Source organism: Caretta caretta, chromosome 17, assembly GCF_965140235.1.
Source record: "Caretta caretta isolate rCarCar2 chromosome 17, rCarCar1.hap1, whole genome shotgun sequence".
Lineage (NCBI taxonomy): Eukaryota > Metazoa > Chordata > Testudines > Cheloniidae > Caretta > Caretta caretta.
The window spans coordinates 22748402-22768278 of record NC_134222.1 but is presented as its reverse complement, the minus strand read 5'-3'; the positions used below and the strand labels follow the sequence as shown (position 1 = coordinate 22768278).

At 52.9% G+C, this 19877-nt stretch overlaps 1 protein-coding gene across 1 annotated transcript; it reads left to right on the top strand.

The window, feature by feature from the left end:
- Positions 1-632: 632 nt before the first annotated feature.
- Positions 633-19862, top strand: TRIM50 (tripartite motif containing 50). The gene is made up of 7 exons (XM_048824293.2): positions 633-970; positions 5178-5645; positions 10193-10288; positions 11562-11792; positions 12370-12392; positions 12912-13036; positions 13420-19862. Exons 2-7 carry the CDS (start codon positions 5241-5243, stop codon positions 14028-14030), a joined length of 1491 nt encoding a protein of 496 aa, XP_048680250.2. The 5' UTR covers positions 633-970; positions 5178-5240; the 3' UTR covers positions 14031-19862.
- The last annotated feature ends 15 nt before the right edge of the window (positions 19863-19877 follow it).

The window sequence follows — 19877 nt, the reverse complement described above, 5'->3', positions numbered from 1 at the left end:
AAACCCCAAAAGCAATGGTACTCAACTGTTCGAGACTACTATATCCCTTTCAGGAGGCTGATTTGTCTTGTGTACCCCAAGTTTCATCTCACTTAAAAACTTCATGCTTACAAAATCAGACATAAAAATAGAGAAGTGTCACAGCCACACTAGTATGGAAAAATTGCGTACTTTCTCCTTTTTACCATATGACTATGAAATAAATCACGACCCCCCAGGTTGGGAAACACTGACATAGAGCAGTATAAACAAGTCATTGTCTGTATGAAGTTTTAGTTTTTACTGACTTCGCTAGTGCTTTGTATGTAGCCTGTTGTAAAACTAGGTAACTCTCTAGAGGAGTTGACGTACCCCTGGGAAGACCTCTGTGTACCCCCAGTGGTACGCGTACCCCTGGCTGAGAACCACTGCCTAAAGGACTTCCTTGGAAGCCGCATGCTGACTGAAATAACCATCTGAATCTTTCTTATCAAGTGTGGAGCTCTCGGTGGCTGGCTATTCAGTCATATGATGTGTGTGTTTACACCTGATTTACAGTGAGCACGGGGGAGTGGAATAAGGGGTGTGGTAGGGTGTTGTCATGAGGTAAGCACCATGGATTGGTGCAGGAAGATAGCTAGGCTCTTGTTCTTAGTACTTGTTCTCTCCATGTCTGCGGGCTGTGGTGGGTCCCATCTTTCCTTACATTTGTGGGCCAGGTTTAAGAAGACAAGGGGGAGAGCTCTCAGTAGGATTTAAAGAAAAGGGAAAAAGAAGTGGGTGTGACAGGGCGCTCTTGCTTTGCTGCTGTGGAAGCTGCGTGTCCATCATTTGTCACAGTTAGCTGGATTCTGTCTGCCTAAGGGGACTGAACGTTTCTGTCAGTCACAGACAGGCTGAATAATACCCCTCAGGGTTTGATCTCTTGCCAAGCACCCTGCAGCTTTGAAGGGGCGAGCAGGGGAAGGAAAGAAAGACTGAGCAGTGGAAGGTGAGTAGTTCTGGGGCTCACTGAGGGCTGTAAAGTTTATATAGAGGAGTTAATTTTGAAAACCCTCCCCAATCTATGCACTGTGGAGCCATCAGGTACTGAACTTGCTTCTTCTGAAGTGTCTTCTCCAGCCTCTCTCCCCACTTCAATAAATCAGCCAAGACTGGTCCTTTTTATCTGTGTTTTTAGTCTTTTACTATCTTGTAATTATGTGTTTAGTTTTTGTTTTGGGCTGTGATTATATTCTAATTCTTTGGGCACTGTCTGAAGCACAATCTCTCTGGGCATTTGTCCTGAACTCTTTGCATTGGGGTTTGAGTCATGTTGCAAGTTTTAAAAGCCAGTACAGGGAAAGGTTTCTGTATATGTCTCCCCATTTCCCCTTTGGTCTGCATGATTTGTTGTGGGAAGATGAGATCATGGAAATGGGTCTGACAGTCCCACTTAGATCTGAAGGAGGGTTGTGGTCCTCCTGGTTTCTTTAGGCAATGACCTTCCTTAGTGAGCATGCCCTCAATGAGAATGACTTCATGGTAGTGGCTAGTCCCTTGCAAAGCTCCCATCTCCTTACCAACATTACCTCCAGCTTGGCTGGGTTTGGCTTGAGCCTGCTGCTTTTTGTCTAAGTGCTGAGGTCCTCCAAGCACTGAGAGATCTGGGAAAGGGTGCTGTTCACATTAGCTGGAAAGCTCTGTGCTTCGTGTTGTGTGTGTAGTGCTGGCATTTGAGCCCATGTGATTCACAATCCCCAGTTCCTGTGGCCAGGAGCACAACAGAGAAACCCAATTGACATAATCTTCCCTAGCTGCCTCCTACAGTGGTTAAGCAGGATGGGAGAGAGGATGGATCACTGTGGAACTTTACAGGGGAGGCGGAGAAGCTGGTGCCCATCACAGCTCTCTGGCTCTGGTCCAAGAGGAATGATTGTAGCTACCTCAGTGCTTTCCCACAAACCTCAGCTTATGCCCCTAAGGCAGGACATCAGCATTTCATTGATTGACATTGAATGACATGAAGAGATCCTGCACTATGAGAATCGATATATGGCTCGTGTTCATGGCCATTTCTGTTCCTTCTCCTGACCTGAAGCCTGATTGGGAAGGCTCAGAATATTGGAAGTATCCAGGTGGAATTAACAGAGAGCCTTGATGAGCTTCTCACTTAGCTTGCTCAGAAGTGAAAGCATAGCTAGTGGGTGGTGCAGGAAACGCTGGCAGCATGGAGTGTTTCCCAAGTTCTGGCTGGACTAGGACATGCTTAAAGGAGGTGCTGTCAGTCTCAGTTGGAAGGGGCCCCGTGAGCTCTCCATTCTTTCACTAGCCAAGGAGAAGGATCAATCATAGGTGGTGAATGGATTTTCTGCAGTGATTCTAGGACTTCCAGATGAGGGATGGGCCAAACTCGGAGGGAGGATGTTATGTTATTGCTCCGATGTCTACGTCTGGAGAGGCCACCCCAGATGTGGGGGAATCTTTTCTGAAAACAGGCTGATTGCATCCTGCAGCCCAGAATCTCTTGCTGCCAGGAGCCCTGGAGACGTTCTGGGTTGGCAGAGTGATTCTTGCTCCAGAAAAGTTCATTGGGGTTTAGCTTAGGGGCAGGGCTGCCATGGCAGAGGAGATGTAGGATATTGTCACGGATCCACATGACCCAGCTTTTAAACAGTCTCTTGAAGGAACCTCTTCAGCCCAAAGGGTCCCACTCATCCTTCAGGGTTGGCCTCGCAGCCTCACCACCTCCAAGACCGAGCCCCTGGGATCCAGAACTGCTGTTTCACTCCATGAGCTGTGTCCAGCAAGCCCTACTGAGATATACTCTTGGTCAGAGACTTTTGTGCTCTTCAAGGACTACTGCACTTCAGCAGGTATTTGCAGTGACACCAGGCAGCATTTTCAAAACAGAGTAGGGTTTATTAGTCACCTGGAAAGCAGCATTGGGCTTACGTTAGCACAGAGAAATCAAGGTTAAGACATAGTCCATCTGGCCAGGCCAACTGCTCCAGACTTCATTTCAGGCTCTCGGTCCCCGTGCCTGTCCGTGTCCATGGGAGGACCAGCCCAGCCTCTCCAAAAGCTACTCTTTATCCCCTGCCTGGTACCTCTCAGTCCTTTGTTCTGGAGCTGGCCTCTGCTCAGCTTCCCTGCTGAGAGGTGGGTGGGAAACCTCCTTCCTCTTGGTCACTGGTTGCTAGGTGTGAATGGAGGTTTCCCATTGTCTTCTCAGATTTTCCATTAATAGGGATCAGCCTCAGCCAGTCCTTTAATGATCCACTAAGTCTATCCCGGTGAGAAGGTGACACAAACACCTCATGTCTCCTGCACTGACCCAGGAGCAGAGTTAACCTGGTAGCGCCCTTTGAATAGAAATGCAAAGTACGGAGGAAACTGCAGCACATACAAGATTCATAAAAATATTACAGAAAATTCCCCACTTCGTCACAGGCCTCTTGGCCTTTTTCGTGGCCAAGGCACTGCTTGTAAGAATTCCATGCACCTGAGTCTCTGCGTTTACTCACGTGTTAAGTTTCTTTCCCTCCAGCTGCTTCTGTTGCAGGTCATGGGAGAATCATAGAAATGTATGGAAGTGAAGAGGGGAGCATTCATGGGCCAGAGGGACAGTGGGAATTCCTCAGGGAACTCTGTACATGCAATTATTATTGTTAAACTAAAGTCAATTGCCTGTAGATTTATTAGAAGTTTTCCAGCAAGATGGTGCATGTGTATACCCCTTAAATACCCTGAAATGTCACAACATCTAAGGGGAAATCCTCCACCAAGGCCTGACTCAAGAAGGGAGTGGGTGTGAGTCTCAAACCTGGATTTCACAGCTTTGCTTCAGTATCGGATTGGAACAATTTACCCAGGGTCCTGATGGATTTGTAAATCAAGAATGGATGTTTTTCTAACAGATGTGCTCTAGGAATGATTGTGGGGCAGGTCTCTGGCCTGTGCTCCACAGGAGGTTAGACTAGATGATCACAATGGTCGCTTGTGGCTGTAGAAGCTCTGAATCAATGATTTTTTTTCTCAGCAGATTTCTGTGGGTGGTTGTTCTATAGTCCTGTCTTTTGAGCATTGACTCTTTATTTGATTTATTCCTCCATTCATTTTGATATTTCACATGCATTAATTCCAGGCCTCCTAACCATGGGCAGCGGATATCATAGGCTGGGGGAGGCTGAGCCTCCCCAAACAGCCTTGTGTGGCCCCACCCACGCTCCGCCCCCAGGAGTGCCTGTGAGTTTCTGCTCTTTCGTGGCCCAGGCTGGGGCTGGGCTTGATGGCCTGCTGCCGGGACTTGGGGAGGCGAGAGCTGGTGCCCGCCTGGTGCTCCGTGGCTGGGGTCGGGGGCCATGCGGCCGTGCCGCCCACTCCATGGGTCAGAGTAGGGGTTGGGGGCGCTGGCCTGAGGTGGTAGGGCAGTGGCTGTGATGGGGCTCTGCCGCTCTGGGCTCCAGTGGGGGAGGGGGAGAAAGGGGAGGGGCAGGGCCTTGGGCACAAGGGGAGGGGAAGGGGCTAGCCTCCACCAACTGCCAGTTCACTTGCCACCCATGCTCCTAACTCATGTTACTTCAGTCCTGCCAGTCCTACCCTTCTATGATTCTATGTAAAGTATTTGAGAGAAGGATTCAACAGAGACTTTTAGAAACAGAAATGAGCCCAGTGCCGACGAAGACGTGTCCCCGCCATCAGGGAACACCCCACTCCACTCCCCCGCTATCCCGTGCAGAAGGCCGGGGAAACAGATCTGCCTTGCAGCTGGTGATCAAACATGGGCTCTGGCCAGCCCAGAGGGGAAATAAGCTCAGTCTATGCCCTCTTATCAAGAACAGCCCTATTTTGTGTAAACGGGGCAGCCCCCAACGGGAGCTGAGCACCGCTGTCCTGCGAGCACACCAGCAGCGGGGCAGGGTCTCAGAGGTCAGCAGAGCCCAAACCATTCCCAGTTTCATAGGTTAAACCAACACCTAACACCTCACACAGAAGCAAGCGGGCAGCCGGTGTGGATCACAAGCACCATTGGAATGTGCTTCCTGTGGCGGGATCTCCCATCCTAGGTGGATAGATGTGTTTGGAGGTTTATTCAGTTAAACACCCCAAAGGGATGTGCTCCTCCTAAGCTCCTCAGCCGGTGGGTGACAGATTTCCACTGGAGGCATCCTGCTTGTTACATTAGGAACTGTTCTCATTAACTCCATGTTTTCCAGCCCAGGGGCTCTTCCTCCAAGACTGGACCAAACCACCGTGCCGGGACAGGCGCCTGTTGCAGCATGGCTCGGAAGATGAGTGTCTGTGAGCTGGAGGACCAGTTGCTCTGCCCCATTTGCCTGGAGGTCTTAAAGGAGCCCCTAATGCTCCAGTGCGGGCACTCCTTCTGTAAGTCCTGCGTGGGGTCCCTCATGTGCAACCTGGACCAGCAGCTCCTGTGCCCCGTGTGCCGCCAAGCTGTGGACTGCAGCACCTTGCTGCCCAACGTCACGCTGGCCTGCGTCATCGAGGCGCTGCGGACCATGGGCGATTCAGATCCCAACCAGGAGTCCTGCCCTGTCCACCACAACCCCCTCAGCCTCTTCTGCGAGCAGGACCAAGAGGTGATCTGTGGGCTTTGCGGCATCATTGGGGCTCACCGTCAGCATAAGATCCTGCCTGTCTCTACCGTATACAGCCGGATGAAGGTAAGTGCCTGGGGAGCTAACAGCTGGCCCTGGGCACTGCCTGCCCCATGGCAGCTGCTGGGGAAAGACACGGGCCTGCGACTGGGCTCCTTGGAGGGTGAGAAGGGAGGAGCTGGGCGGGTTTCAGGTGATAAAAGCACAGCCAGTGGACCATCCCTGATTGGATTTCCGGACCTGGTGTGGGAGTGAGAGCGGGACAAGGGTCTGGCACAGGCTGGTAGTTGACACAAACCCTGGATCCCGGTGTGCGGGAACTGGGAGCGTACCAAGATGGGGTATCGGGCTTGCTGGGCTTTGTCCCGCGGCCACAGTAACCCGGGGGTCCGCACACTGCAGTCGGGAGGTGTGATCGCAGCACCAGTCCTGGGATAACCATCGCAGCGAAGCTGTGGCAACACAGACAGTCACGTGGGCGAGGCCTCCCCGTGCAGGGCCCACCTGGGCTGCCAGGCATCACTGCTGCTCTCACTCAAACTGGCTGTGACCGAGCCAGAGTTGAGCTGGCCGGCGTGCGGCAGTCCCACGCCTGCTCTTGGGGTAAGGGCTCACAGCCCATCGTCAGTGTGTCACAGGACCCATGCTCCTCTGAGGCTCAAGTGAGCCTTGACCCAGTAGCACAGGGGTGGCCAGCCTGAGTCTGAGAAGGAGCCAGAATTTACCAATCTACATGGCCAAAGAGCCACAGTAACACGTCAGCAGCCCCCCGTCAGCTCCCCCCCCCCACTCCCAGTTTTCTCCCAGCCAGCACTGCCCCCCCCCCCCCCGATCAGCTGTTTCTTGGCGTGCAGGAGGCTCTGGGGGAGAGGGGGAGCGGGAGGAGCGAGGGCACGGCAGGCTCAGGGGAGGGGGCGGGAAGGGGTGGAGTGGGGGCAGGGCCTGGGGCAGAGCCAGGGGTTGAGCAGTGAGCCCCCCCGGCACATTGGAAAGTTGGCGCCTGGAGCTCCAGCCCCGGAGTCGGTGCCTGTACAAGGAGCTGCATAGTAACCTCTGAAGAGCCGCATGCAGCTCCGGAGCCACGGGTTGGCCACCCCTGCAGTAGCATCAGGGCAGAGACTCCGACCATTGACACTACTGATTGGAAGGATCAATAGGCCAGGGAAAAGCATCTGCAAACCAATTGCTTCGGCCCCTAATTTATTAACAGAATCTCTGTGCAGCCCTGAACTGGACTAGAACCTACCATCCTGTTCTGGATGCCCTAGACTTTGGGGAAAGCAAGACCCTGATCACAGCTTGGGCCCGTCTCTAGCATCAATTAAACATCTCAGAGCCCAGCCTGGAAAGGGCCTTGCAGGGTCTGTGCCTGCTGTGTCTCCCTGACTCCAGTGCAGATGTGCTCACCTGATGGCCTAGTGATCTGATCACAGGGCTGGGAGTTACAAGCTCCTCTGTTCCAGCTCCATTGCAGACAGTGACTGGCTCTATCTGTCACCTTAAGCAAATCCTTCAATCTGCTTGGCTTGCTTTCCCGCTCTGTAAAACACAGATAACAACATGGACCCAGCTCCCCGGGGGCTGCAAGGGTTAATGTTTGTCCAAGGAGGGAGTGCAGGAGACATTGGGCGGGGGAGTGCTGGAGGGAGAGGCAGTCTTGTTCCCTGTTTACTCCAGGGTCCTTTCATCTCCAGTGCTCAAACACCTCTGGAAAAGAGTGGGCTGATAAGACTGAGATACGGCGCAGGGAGGTTGGGAGACAGAGCACTCGGCTACACAGGCTCTGACCTGTTGATGTAACCAGCAAGGGTCCCTTCCAGCAGACCATGTGACAGCCAGTAAATGGAAAAGCACAGATTCAGCCCCAGCTCCCTTCTGCTCCTGACACCAGATAGGGTGTGTGATGCAAGAGAAGTGTATCCTGCCCACAGTTTGGGCCTTGGGGCCCTGTTCAGAAGTGGGGTATATCTGGGCTGCGACAGAACTAGAACCTCTAGGGCCAACTCTCCTCTCTCTTACTCTGTTAGAGGCTCCAGTTCAGGAACCTGAATGTGCTTAACTGCTGTCCTGAACCGGAATACATGCTTGAAGGCTCTTCTGGATCCTGGCTGCTCACCCCAGTGTAAATGAGGAATAATAACGCCACTGAGGCAGCATCGGTGCAGAGCGCAGGGGAGGAGTTACTGCAAAAGAACCCACTCACTGGTGGCATTTGAATCAGTGAGATACTGTTCAATCTGGCTACACCCCCAAATCTTTCTTCACCAGATCACACAGAAAGGGCAGTGACCAATGTCCATAGATCAGGTTAGAGGAAGGACACAGTGGTGATTCATGCTATGCTTGTTTTTAACATTATTAATAGTCTGGAACACTCACACTAAACAAATTCCCAGGCTGTCAATTGCAAATCAGAGTGAGATAATGGGCCTGCCTACTATGATACAATCATAAAACTGCAGGACTGGAAGCAGCCTCAGGAGGTCATCTAGTCCTTCCCCCTGCTCTGAGGCAGGACCAAGTAAACCTAGACCAGCCCTGACAGCTGTTTGCCAGACTTCTTCTTCAGAACCTCCACTGACAGGGATTCCACAACCTCCTTTGGAAGCCAATTCCAGAGCTAACTATCCTTATAGCTAGAAAGTTTTTCCTAATAGCTAATTTAAGTCTCCCTTGCCGCAGATTAAGCTCATTGCTTCTTGTCCTGCCTTCAGTGGACACAGAGAATAGCTGATCACTGTCCTCTATAACAGCCCTTAAAATATCTGAAGACTCTTGTCAGGTCCCCTGTCAGTCTACTTTTCTCCAGACTGAACACACCCAATCTTTTTAACCTTTCCTCATAGGTCAGGTTTTCCAAATCTCAAATAATTTTTGTTGCTCCCTGAAGGGTTCATGTAGCGTTCATGCACCTGGAAACAGTCAGGGCACACCCTGACTGTTGTGTAGGAGCAATGCACACATTGCTCTGTTCTATCCAAGGACATGGACCATGAAAACATGGACCACCTGGGAAGTCAAAATAAGGACATCAGCCGTGGGAAGCTTCCTCGGCCGAAGCTCAAGGCCTGAGAATAAAGATTGTAGTAGATAGAGGCTAGTAAACAGGAATATTAATCAAAGTCATATTATTTCCTTTGTTGATGCCTTTTGCGGTTGGTTGGGGTATGTGATGCGCAGGGGGGAGAGAAATAAAAGAGGTGGAAAAGCTGACAGGGGCAATCCCGTCAGCAGACCAGCCTGCTTGCTTGCCTAAAGCCGTGTCCTGTCTTGTATTGAACCGCCACAGCTTTCCTCTGGACTGTCTCCACATCTTTCTTGAAGTGTGGCTCCCAAACCTGGACACAGGACTCCAGACGATGACTCAGCAGTGCCAAGTAGAGCAGAATAATTACCTTCAATGTTTTACATAGGACATTTCTGTTAATACACCCCAGACTTATTCTAGCCTTTTTTTTCAACTGCACCATATTGGCCCACTGTAACCCCCCATCCTTTTCTGCCGTGCCACCACCTCACCAGTTATTCCCCATTACTGTGCTAGAGAGGACACTTGCCAACGAAAACCATGTTAAATGTGCAGGGTTTCTCCCTGCCAGGAAAAAGGGTGCTTTTAAAATTGAGTTGGCTAACGTGACTTGAAACACCACTTACCACCAAGCGTAGACACAGGTTATTAGTATCTTACTATCGTGTTAGCTGGCCGTATTGTAACCTAGAATCTTTTCCTAGTCTAGACAGACTCTGTGTAGATAAGTACTGTCCTGTTTCACAGCATGTCAGTTGGTCACGGTTAACTCTGGTGTCCACCCAAAAAAAAAAAAAAAAAGGAAATGTGATTGTTCAACCAGAACCACTGGCTGGGGGACTCGGGGGCAGGTGTCATACCTGAAACTGCTTTTAACTCAGTTTTTTAAACTGATGAGGTTTCAAGCTGACGATGTCCTTTTAAACATGTAGCTTAACATATTTCTGTTTATATCCCATATAACATACAGAACATGCTACATAGCCCAAGGAATGTAGCCCTTGGAATATCAACTTTCGCATTTCCAGACTCTTAAGAGTTTTTGTGCAAACGTAACATTGCAAGAATTCTGTGGTTTTTGCATTTGCTATACAACACCAATTCGCTCACCACTCAAATGCAGCCACCTCTAGGGTGGGATTCAGCAACTGTTTAACAGTGCAGAGCAATTTAGATGTCAAATGAGCCCACAGGGAGAATCTTAGATGGACAGAACAGAATTGCCCAGTTCTCAATTTGGCCCAGCTGCTAGGGTTAACAATATCGAGGTGACTTAACATTAAAGAGGCCTAGAGGTGAACTCAGGCAGGATGGAAAAGGAATGATAAATGAATTTCCCATGAAGCCTAGGAGAACGTGGTCTCATCATGCCCTGTATTCCATGGGGGGAAGCCAGTGATCAAGGGAAGTCTGACTGACCCCAGGAGAACTGGTTCCATTCAGGGCCAGGCTGGCCTGCACACATGGGGGAGTGTGGGGCCCAGAGCCAAACCCTTGCCAGGTGACTGCCACCTGGCTACTCCCTTGGGTGCAATATCCTAGACTAGAGACTCCAGTCTAACAGGAGTATGTTCTGCCTTTGCAGGAGGAGCTTTCAGTGCTAATAACAGAGGTCCAGCAACACAAGAGGAAGCTGGATGAGCACATCAGCAAGCTGGTTAACAATAAAACCCGGATCGCAGTAAGTGCAGGGAGCTGTGAGAGGAGCCCATGACCATGAATCTCCTGGGTCCCAATCCGGGAGCAGCCCCAGTTCTGATTACTGCTCCCGATTGGCTAAGGACTGCACACATCCTTTTAGTTGTCTTACCCTGTCTTTCCTACCCTGGCTAGCTTGTTTCTCAACCCCTGCAATGTCTTGTTTTAGCCTGTAAGCTCCTCCGGGCAGGGACGGTCACGGCTAACTGTTTGTACAGTGCCCTGCACAGTGGACCCTGACCTGATTGGCCATTAGGCACTCCAGCCATATCAATGTTAAATAAATAAAATAAAATAATAATAATAATAAAATCCCAGAGTGCCCTCTGCCCCACATCGGGAATGGTTCTCCCATCCCTCCCAGAGTCCCACCCTACCAACCCACACCATATCAGAGTCTCCTTGGTCCCATGTCCTCCACCTGCTGAGCGAGAGGCAGGTGAATAAGTGTCTTGCTTCCCAGGGCTGGGCTAAGGTTATCTGGGCCAGCCCCAGCCCAGGGGGAAGGAGTAGATGACCTCCTGAGATCCCTTCCAGCCCTACCGTTTTACGCTTGCTTTCTGTTGCTAGCAGAGGAGAGGGGTTGTTGTTCTTCACAAAGTGTGGACTAAAAATAGCCCTGCTTTTCGAAGGGGTGAGGGAGCCATCTCTTGTGGCACTGAACTTCCTGGCAGGCGTACAGACAGGCTGGGCAATTCGTTGTTCAGAGCTGGTTTGACCTAGTGTCCTTGAAAGTGAGATAACCAGTGTAAAATATCCTGGCCAGAGCTAGCTCTCCAACAAGATCAATATTGATAGCTTCAGGGCATGTTTGCCCTGCCAGGGGAAGTCAGCTTCGGGCGATTTCCATGTCTTAAGCAGAAGCAGTGGCCACAAAACAAGAGCTCCATTTTGTGAAAAAATAAGTGGAGGTTTCTGCATTTGGTTTCATTCTGTTTCGGGACAAAACCAAGGCAAGGACCTTCTAAAAAATGTCACAAAGAAAGAGAGATCCACTGAACCCAGAATAGCCAATAGCCACTCGCCTGGATCTCCCACATGCGGGTGAGAGATCTAACCACTAAGATATTCTGGAGGGTGTGTGCCCTGCTGTAGAAGGCAGGTGGTCTGCAGTTGGCCTATGGTCTGCATCGAGCATAACACGCTGTAAGCGGGTGGAATGACTGAGTTGTGCTGAGCAGGGAGCGGGCAGGGCCACCCCACGTCTTGTCCCGGGTATTTTCCTCTGGCTCCTAGAACATACTGTCCCCCTGCAGAATGAGTCAGACGTCTTCAAGTGGGTGATCCGGAAGGAGTTCCAGGAGTTGCACCGTTACATTGACGAGGAGAAGGCCAGCTTCCTGGAGAGCATTGAGAGGAAGGCTGGCCACCTCATTGCCTCCATTGAGTCCCAGGTCACGCAGACATCAGACACCCTGCACAAGCTGCAGGAAATGGAGAGCTCGCTGGAGAAACTCAATAATGAAAGTCAGCTGGATTTCATCCGGGTGAGTCTGTCTGCCAGGGGAATGACCATGGAAACTCTGGAGAGGAGACTGTCCTACACCCCACAATGCAACCTGGGAAACAGCCAGATGCACCCCATGCACCCTGCGGGGAGAGCAAACAGACAGATATCTCCATGCTTCCTCCCTGAGAAGCAGAAAGCCAGATCTCCCCCCAGGAGAGGGGAGAGCCAGGTACCTCCACACAGCCTCCTTGGGAGAGCCAAGAGACAGGCACCGTGCCATGCCTGTCTATGGCGGAGGAGCCTAGACAACTATGGTTCTATCGCACCCTCTCCAGCCTCTCTCCATCTGGCAATTGATTCCTCCCATCCCTGTGTCCCTCAGCCCCATCCTGGTTGCCGGAGACCCCCTGCCCCCAGTCTGTGCAGCTTCCATTGACCTTCCCTGCACGGGCAGGAAGCGGAGGTGGCAGTGAGAGGCGCCATTTGCTGGTGCCAGGGTCAGATGGAGAGTCGGTGAGAGTGCTGGCCAGGAATCCTCTGCAGCATTCCCCGGCCATGGGGCTGAGGCTGTCAGCGCTAACTCTGCCTTTGTGTGTGTGTGTTGTGTTTTACAGAACTACGGCTCATTCCCCTCCAGGTGAGCACTTACCCTCCACCCTTGGGACCCTCCTTCGAGCCATGGGGCAGCCAGGATGGCTAGAACCCAGGAAGGGGAAATGTTTCCTAGGAGTGGTTACTGCGAGGGCCCTTTCATGGGAGTAGCAGGAGGCACTGAGGGCTTGGCCCCAACTCTAGTGGTGAGCAAGGGCTGTGCCCATGCCAGCTGCAGTTTGCACTCCTTCTCCATGCCAGTGGTGCAGCAGCATCTCCAGTGCTGCTGGGAGCAGCCTGGCAGCGAGGCACCAGGCTTTCTGCTCCCATGGCTTACTTTCCTAGAGGGGAGTGACGTAGTGCCCATGCCCCCTCCACCTGGCACAGCTTAGTGCCCATGCCCTGGGGGCTGCTGAGCACCCACTGCCCGGCCTTCAGCTCACAGATGGAGGCTAGAGCAGCCAGGGAGACTCTGAGTTCTGCCCGATGTGGGCAATGGGGTGGGAAGCAGGGCCCTTAAATGTTCTCACTAAACCCCACTGCCTGGGAGTGTCTTTCCCTCCAGGTCAGAGTTTCTCCCCCAGCACCCAGCTGAAGGGACCTTCAGCGCCATCTCCTTTAAGCCAGGTTTCCACCAAGATGACATCAAGATGACAGTATGGAAACGTCTGCTCCGCAGAGTCCTGCCAGGTACTGCACCACACATAGTAAGTCCCCTGCAGTGTGCTCAGAGTATGCGTGTACCTATGGCATATGCTCCCTCTGGCATGCACCACGCTGTCCGACCCACGCAGGGCTGCTCAGGCATGTGCCAGGTGAAGCTTTACATGGGTCACTCTCCTGGCTATGCAAGAGCTCAGATAGGGGTGCTGCCTGTGGACAAGCTCTACTGGATCCGGCCCATTAGGCTACTCGGGGCTCTCCCAGGGTTCCTTGCACCTGGCCAGGCCTGCCTCTCTGCTCAGGGCTCTCCTGGTCCTGGTCCAACCCCCAAAGCTGCTCAGGGTTCACCTGGGCCTAGCCGCTTGGGTCTCCCGCCCTGAGCTTCCTCTGCTTGCCATGTGTTTCCTTAGCCCCAGAGACACTGAAGCTGGACCCGGTGACAGGACATCCTCTGCTGGAGCTGACCAAGGGCAACACTGTGGTGCAGAGCAGGCTGCTCTACCAGCGCCGGGGCAGCAATCCTGAGTGCTTTGACTCCAGCAACTGCATCCTCACCAACAAGGGCTTCTCCTGGGGCAAGCACTACTGGGAGGTGATCGTAGGCACCAAGAGCCACTGGCGCCTGGGCATCATCAAGGGCACAGCTAGCCGCAAGGGCAAGCTGAACAAGTCTCCCGAGCATGGCGTGTGGCTCATTGGCCTGAAGGAAGGAAAGGTCTATGAGGCCTTCAACAACCCCCGCACCACGCTGCCGCTTACGGCCCGGCCCCAGCGCATCGGCATCTACCTGCACTACGAGAAGGGTGAGCTGACCTTCTACAATGCCGACAGCCCCGATGAGCTCATCCCCATTTACACCTTCCGGGCGGAGTTCCAGGGCAAGCTCTACCCCATCCTAGACATGTGCTGGCACGAGCGGGGCACCAATGCCCTGCCCATTGTGCTGCCCACGGCCACCATGATTCGACACACACAAGCTCCTGACAGCAGCCTGGACCCACCGGAGCCCACAAAGCTATAGATCTCCACCCAGAGCCCCACACCCTACCCACTGTTTGGGGATTGTCAGACCTCTCTGAGCTGTGATGCCCAGCTGGGGAGGGCTTATAGCTGGTATCGTTCTCTGCCATTCAAGCCTCAGGGTTGGGAAAACAGGATCTTTATCCCTTAAGAGCAGAGATGGGCATGAACCAAACCACCCTCCCACCCCCACCCTGGGGGAAATTCGGACCTGATTGCTGCCGTTTGGACCCATCCCCACTGCTGTGTTCCACCTGTCTCTGCCGCCTATTCCCTGCCCAGACTCCTGTGTGGGGCACCGTAATGACTGCTAGGGACTGATGATTGTGTCCCAGGCTAAGGATCATGCCGGAGCAGCAGGCACAGAGAGAAGTATCCTGCCCCCACGCACATGGCCCCAGCTGTGCAGAAGTCATAGAATTATAGACTTTCAGGGTTGGAAGGGCCCTCAGGAGGTCATCTAGTCCAACCCCCTGCTCAAAGCAGGACCAATCCCCCAATCAGAGAGGATGAAGACAAATCCAACCAACCAAGACAGGATTGTCTCAGTCTGTGGTCAGAGCTTAGCATGGAGTGTCAGCTGCTCCTTAAACAATCCTGTTCTCCCTCCCCAACCCGACTGTTCCACTTAACACAGTGAACCAAGGCCCACATGCATATGTCCTTGTATAGCCCCTAGGATCTCCCAATTCCACAACTCAACCCTGGCTCCCTTTAGCTCATGCTTTCAGATCAAGAGCCCAGAGTTCATTCTGTCCCAGGTGACCTGACGTGGGGCATCACTGCACACTGTTTAGTGGCTGGCTGGAATTAAACAGCCATCTAGCATTAGTGTGGGTTGCCTATGTGCTAGCTAGGGAGGCTTTCCCCAAATGTGAGAAATCCACAGTGGGGCTGATCCCCCTCTGTGTCCACAGGGAGTTAACCCGGTGTGACAGATTAGTTAAGTCTGTACATGTCTAAATGAAACTACAAACACCAAACACCATTTTGAGTGTAAACTGCACTGTATCTTCACTGTTGTCTTTTTATCTGCATCTTGGACTGGGATTCCTGGAAGTGTTAGCACATGGCTAACAATGCAGAGCAACAAGAGTGGTTAACCTGGTGGTTCTCCCATCAAATGGAAGCACCCTAGGACAGCAAGCAGCCTACTTCCTAGGGGAACCAGAGCTCCCAGGTGAGCTTGTAATCAAGTAATGTATCAGCTGACAAGGGACTTGAAGCCACTGAGAGTCACCTGATGGGGGGCACTGGGACATTAGAAAAGGAAGCCTCTCCCATCAGCAATTTCTGAGAGAGGCTATCAGGCCCAGAAGGCAAGGCTGTACAGTGGGTGGCAGGTAGGGGAGCGAAGGAAAGGACGGTCCTGGGACCCTGAAAGGAATTATCAAAACCCAAAGGGCTCTGTGAGTGGTGTGAACACTGGAAAAAAATTCTGCTTGTGGGTTTTTGTTAGTTTCCATAGATCTGTAGCTCTCTAGTGCTTTACCTGTGAGTAAAGGGTGATTGATTTAGAAATTCCTTTGTGTCCCTTGTGTTCACTGTCACATAGTCCCTGAAGGGGGAAACAGTCATCCACAGAGCCCCCAACTTCAGAGGAACTCGGGGAACATGCAACAACATCAGGGGGACAAATGGAAGATGCAAGGGCATAGTGAATGACATAATCAGCAGTGTGGCCCCGCTCAGCCAGAGGATGAAATATGTCACAAGTTTATCATAGAAATCAGGCGGTGGTGATGGGAATATCCCATCCTAGTTTTGTTTTCACCTCTGACTTCTATGGTAACAAGCTTGTCACCTATTTCAGTCCCAGCCCGAGGCCTGACATAGAACTGCTTTTACAGAACATTCACAAGTGCTTTTACCCAACCATTAATGTGTAAATGATGGAGTGCCACAACCTCCCTGGAAGAAGCTGTTTCATGCTAGATACATCTCACTGTCAGGAAGGGTTTTGTGATAGTAAGCCTCAATTCTCCTTTCCTTAGTTTTGTCCCATCCTTTCTACATACAGGGCCTTGTGCCACTCTCCATCTTTGGTGTTTGGACTTCAAATCCTTTCAGAGGACGATCATATCTCTCATTTGTGGCATAGCCAAGCTATAAGCATTTATTCTCTCTGACACAGTAAGTGTCACCAGCTGAGGCTGTGAGGCTAGGCAGAGACCAACCTTGAGACTGAGACGTGCAGGTTAGTGGGTTAACTCGGCCCAGCACGGCTACCGTGTCTATTCGTCCTGTAGAAGGGAGTTTGTCTGGAGAGCTGAGAGAGAGCCAAAGGGGATTAGTGTTTGGAGAGAAGCTAATTAACCCCTCTGTCCTCTTTGCCTCGTCCTCCATCCTTGCTGTGTGACTTACCTCAAAGGTGTCTTTGGAGGTGGGAAGGAGGTGGGGACCCCTGCCTGCTGATCTAGTAGCCACCGTCACCCCTCCGGTGTTGCTGGAGGGTGGGGAGAAGCATTAGCCCCCACTTCCGCTGTCTAAAGTGAGGCTGCTAGTGTGTGTGAAGCACGTTCGCAGTGGGGCTGGTGGGATTAAATCTGACCCCACCCCACACACTTCTCCTGGGTACCTGGGCCAGCCGAGCACTGGGGGATCCCAATTCCATCTGGGTACCTGGGCCTGCCCAACACTGAGGAATACCAAGCTCCTGGCTAGCAAACCCCAACCCCCTGCCCGGGTATCTGGGCCTGACCAGCCCTGAGGGACCCTAACCCCTCCCTGGGTACCTGGGCCTGCCCAATACTGAGAAATACCAACCTCCCGGGGTACCAAACCCCAAACTACCACCACCTCAGGTACTTGGGCCTGGCAGCACTGAGGGACCCCAACCCACCCCCCTGGGGTACCTAGACCTGCCCAGCATTGAGGGACACCAACACCTCCCCGCCCCGGGTATCTGGGCCTCCCCAACACTGAGGAACCCCAATCTCCTCTGGGTACCTAGGCCTGCCGAATACTGAGGAATAGCAACCCGCCTGGGTACCAAACCCCAACCACCATCCCCGGGTACCTGGGCCTGCCCAGCACTGAGGGGTGGGGGGTCCTGACTAACCCAGCCCTTCCTCCTCAGGGCAGCGACTGCTCCCAAGATCCTACCCCTGCCCCAACCCTGAGCATGGGGCAGGGGCACAGCCCCAGGGGGCTCTAATCTCCCTCCCTGCCTGGGCAGCTCAGAGAGCCCTGTTTCCCCCTCCCTGGCTGCAGCCTCCTGCCCCCACCCCATGGCTCTGGGCACTGTGTGGGGGGTGTCACTGCCCCTCTCACAGCGACACCCCCAGCACAGCTTCTCCCCGCCTGCTCCCTGGGAAGCCTCCCATTGGAGGAGGTTCCTGTCGTTCACTCAGGGCAGCTTCTTGTTCGTTGAAATGTTCCAACCTGGGACTCATTCCCTCCCCCTCCCTAGGGCTCCTGCCTTGGCCTCCCCCATTCCTTCCCATCTCTCCCAGCCCCCACACCAGGGACTCCCCACTCCCTGCTTCCCCCAGCCCCTGACACCTGCCCTGCTGCTCCCCTTCGCCCCTCCCCTACCTTTTCCATTCCCCACTCATGAGCCCCTGCCCCATTCACATCCCCACCACTATCCACCGGCCGCTCCAGCCCACCCAGCAGCTTCCCCTTCCCCGCTCCCCTCAGCCCCTCTCCCGCACCCCCCAAATTCTCCCTGGGCACATGCTGCAGGGCACCCTGCCCATGCCATTTTCACGCTCACGAGGGCATTTGCGGACACCTAGTTAACTCCAACTCCTTTGTCATGTTTCCCAAGGGAGCGGGGGCTTTGCTTTACTAAATGATATGCTGGGGCGGGGGCAGGCAGGTAATTTCCCCTGGTGGCAAAGCCTGTCTCCTCCTGACCTTCTGCCCCTAGCTGAGCCCAGGCTCCCCCTCATGCCCTCTGCAACACAGCAGTCCCCCTCCTAGCCCCCTAGCAAAACATCAGCCCCCAGCAGCTTTCCATCCTCACCTCCCAGACCCTGGCAGCAGGCCTTCCCGCTCTCTCCTTCTAGCCCACGAAGTCCCATCCTCTCCATCCACTCCCAAACAGGTAGCTCCAGTACCTGCCCCCTGCACCTCTCCTACCCCTTCCCCAGGCAAGCTCCCGCCTTCCTTCCCCTGCCTTTCCACTTCCCTGGGGACTGCCTGGATTATATACCCCACCCCCTTATCACCCTGATGGGGCAGGAGACCATGGCTGCTTGCTTCTGCAGGGAGAGGGATTTCACCTCGGTCCAGGGGCCAACAGCTGAGCCAGAGTAACTGAGCCAGCTGCAGCGTCTCACCTCATCATAAGGAGCCTGGAAAAAATGGACTCAAATCACAACACAAGAATAGGGCAAACGCTGGCAGCGCTGCTCCGTTAATGGCTGCAACGGTAGCCAATCCTTCCCTCAACGCCCTGCTGACGCCTCGTCCCGCAGCCCTTGGTGTGGCAAGACCGCTGCACTCTCTCCTCCAGGGGGCACCAGTGACCCAGCATCACAGGTGCCCTGTTGTGGCTCATTCTTTCGTTCCCCTATTTCCTGCTTTCCTGCCTCTGAGCCTGGCTCCCAGACTCGTTCCTGACAAACACAGGCACAGAATATCCATTGAATCAATGCAAGCTTTCACTGCTCCTGCAGCTGCTGCCGTGTTCCGGCTTCAGACACATGGGGAGCGGTAAGGCCAGGCCCAGCCAGCATTGTACTTACTGGCTCCATGGGGCAGAGCTGGGGCACCCCTGTTTCAGTCCCAGGGTGACCACAGATGTGATCCCCAAAACGTTTTCATGTGGCAGCGTCAAACTATTGCTGTGATGGCACAAGATGAAACGTCCTCGAAACCCAGCGCGATGCCGCATGGGAGGTGTCATGATGTCATCACCACATAGTGGGGAGGAGGTGGCATCAAAATTCCACAGCAATGAGGCAGCAAGACCAAGTGCCAAAATGTCATTCTGCCACGGTGGATCAACACAGCAATGCCCAGGACAGAGTCAATACCCTAAAGAGCGCCCCGAGATCCAGCCGGCACATTCCACCCTGCCTCAGAGCCCGTGAGACTAGAGCCAGGGCAAAGGGTGAAGCATTGCGACAACAGGAGCTCACAGTATGTGGCCAGCCTGGATTCCAAACCTGATCAAGGCACACTCCCTAAGGAGGAGGGTAGGGGACCTGGAAAAGGAACAAGTCCCCATTTAAACCCCAGCCCCTGCCCTGTGCACAGACCTGGAACATGGGTCAGCAGGGCCAGCCTGACTTAGTGGCTCACGCGCTCATTTGCTTTGGCCTAAGTCCTGGATGTAGTAGGAAGAGAGCCTGAGACATAAGACCTTATATTAGAGGCCTGGTATGAGGCAGGACCTGCTCACAGAATTTGGCAAGAACAGGGCTGATATTGCAGAAATACACATTCCTAAGAAGTGCTCACGCAAACACATCCCAATATCAAGTGATACCAGAACATCCCGATATCAAGGATGGTACAAAAACATTCCCCAAGGATAACAGGAACACACTGACCCTCCTAAAAGATGAGGTCAGGATGACAGCAGATAAGAAGGATGTTTTGATCAAACCAACAAGTACAAGGTAATGGGTAATAACTAGTCACGTCGCGGGTGGTAACTAACTAACTATGTCAAAGGGGCAATACTAACTTATTTGTATCGGGGTATAAAGATGTATATCAGAGGGAGTATCTTTGTCTGGCCTTAAGGAGGAATGGAAAGTCCTGCCGCTCACTGAGCTGGTCCATTGTTATGGGCATACATGTATTAGTGGTCCGATAGAGTCTGCGGGATACTAGTACCAGCCTTTGTTGACAATAAACCTGACTGGATGCCTTCATACCTTAATGGATCTTG

What these genes read in the sequence shown, in the direction of transcription:
- TRIM50 (XM_048824293.2), top strand. Translation starts at nt 5,241, where the DNA reads ATGGCTCGGAAGATGAGTGTCTGTGAGCTGGAGGACCAGTTGCTCTGC. An exon ending in GTCAGCTGGATTTCATCCGG is followed by an intron (nt 11,793 to 12,369) that starts GTGAGTCTGTCT and finishes TGTGTTTTACAG; the next exon opens with AACTACGGCTCATTCCCCTC. An exon ending in GCTCCGCAGAGTCCTGCCAG is followed by an intron (nt 13,037 to 13,419) that starts GTACTGCACCAC and finishes GTGTTTCCTTAG; the next exon opens with CCCCAGAGACACTGAAGCTG.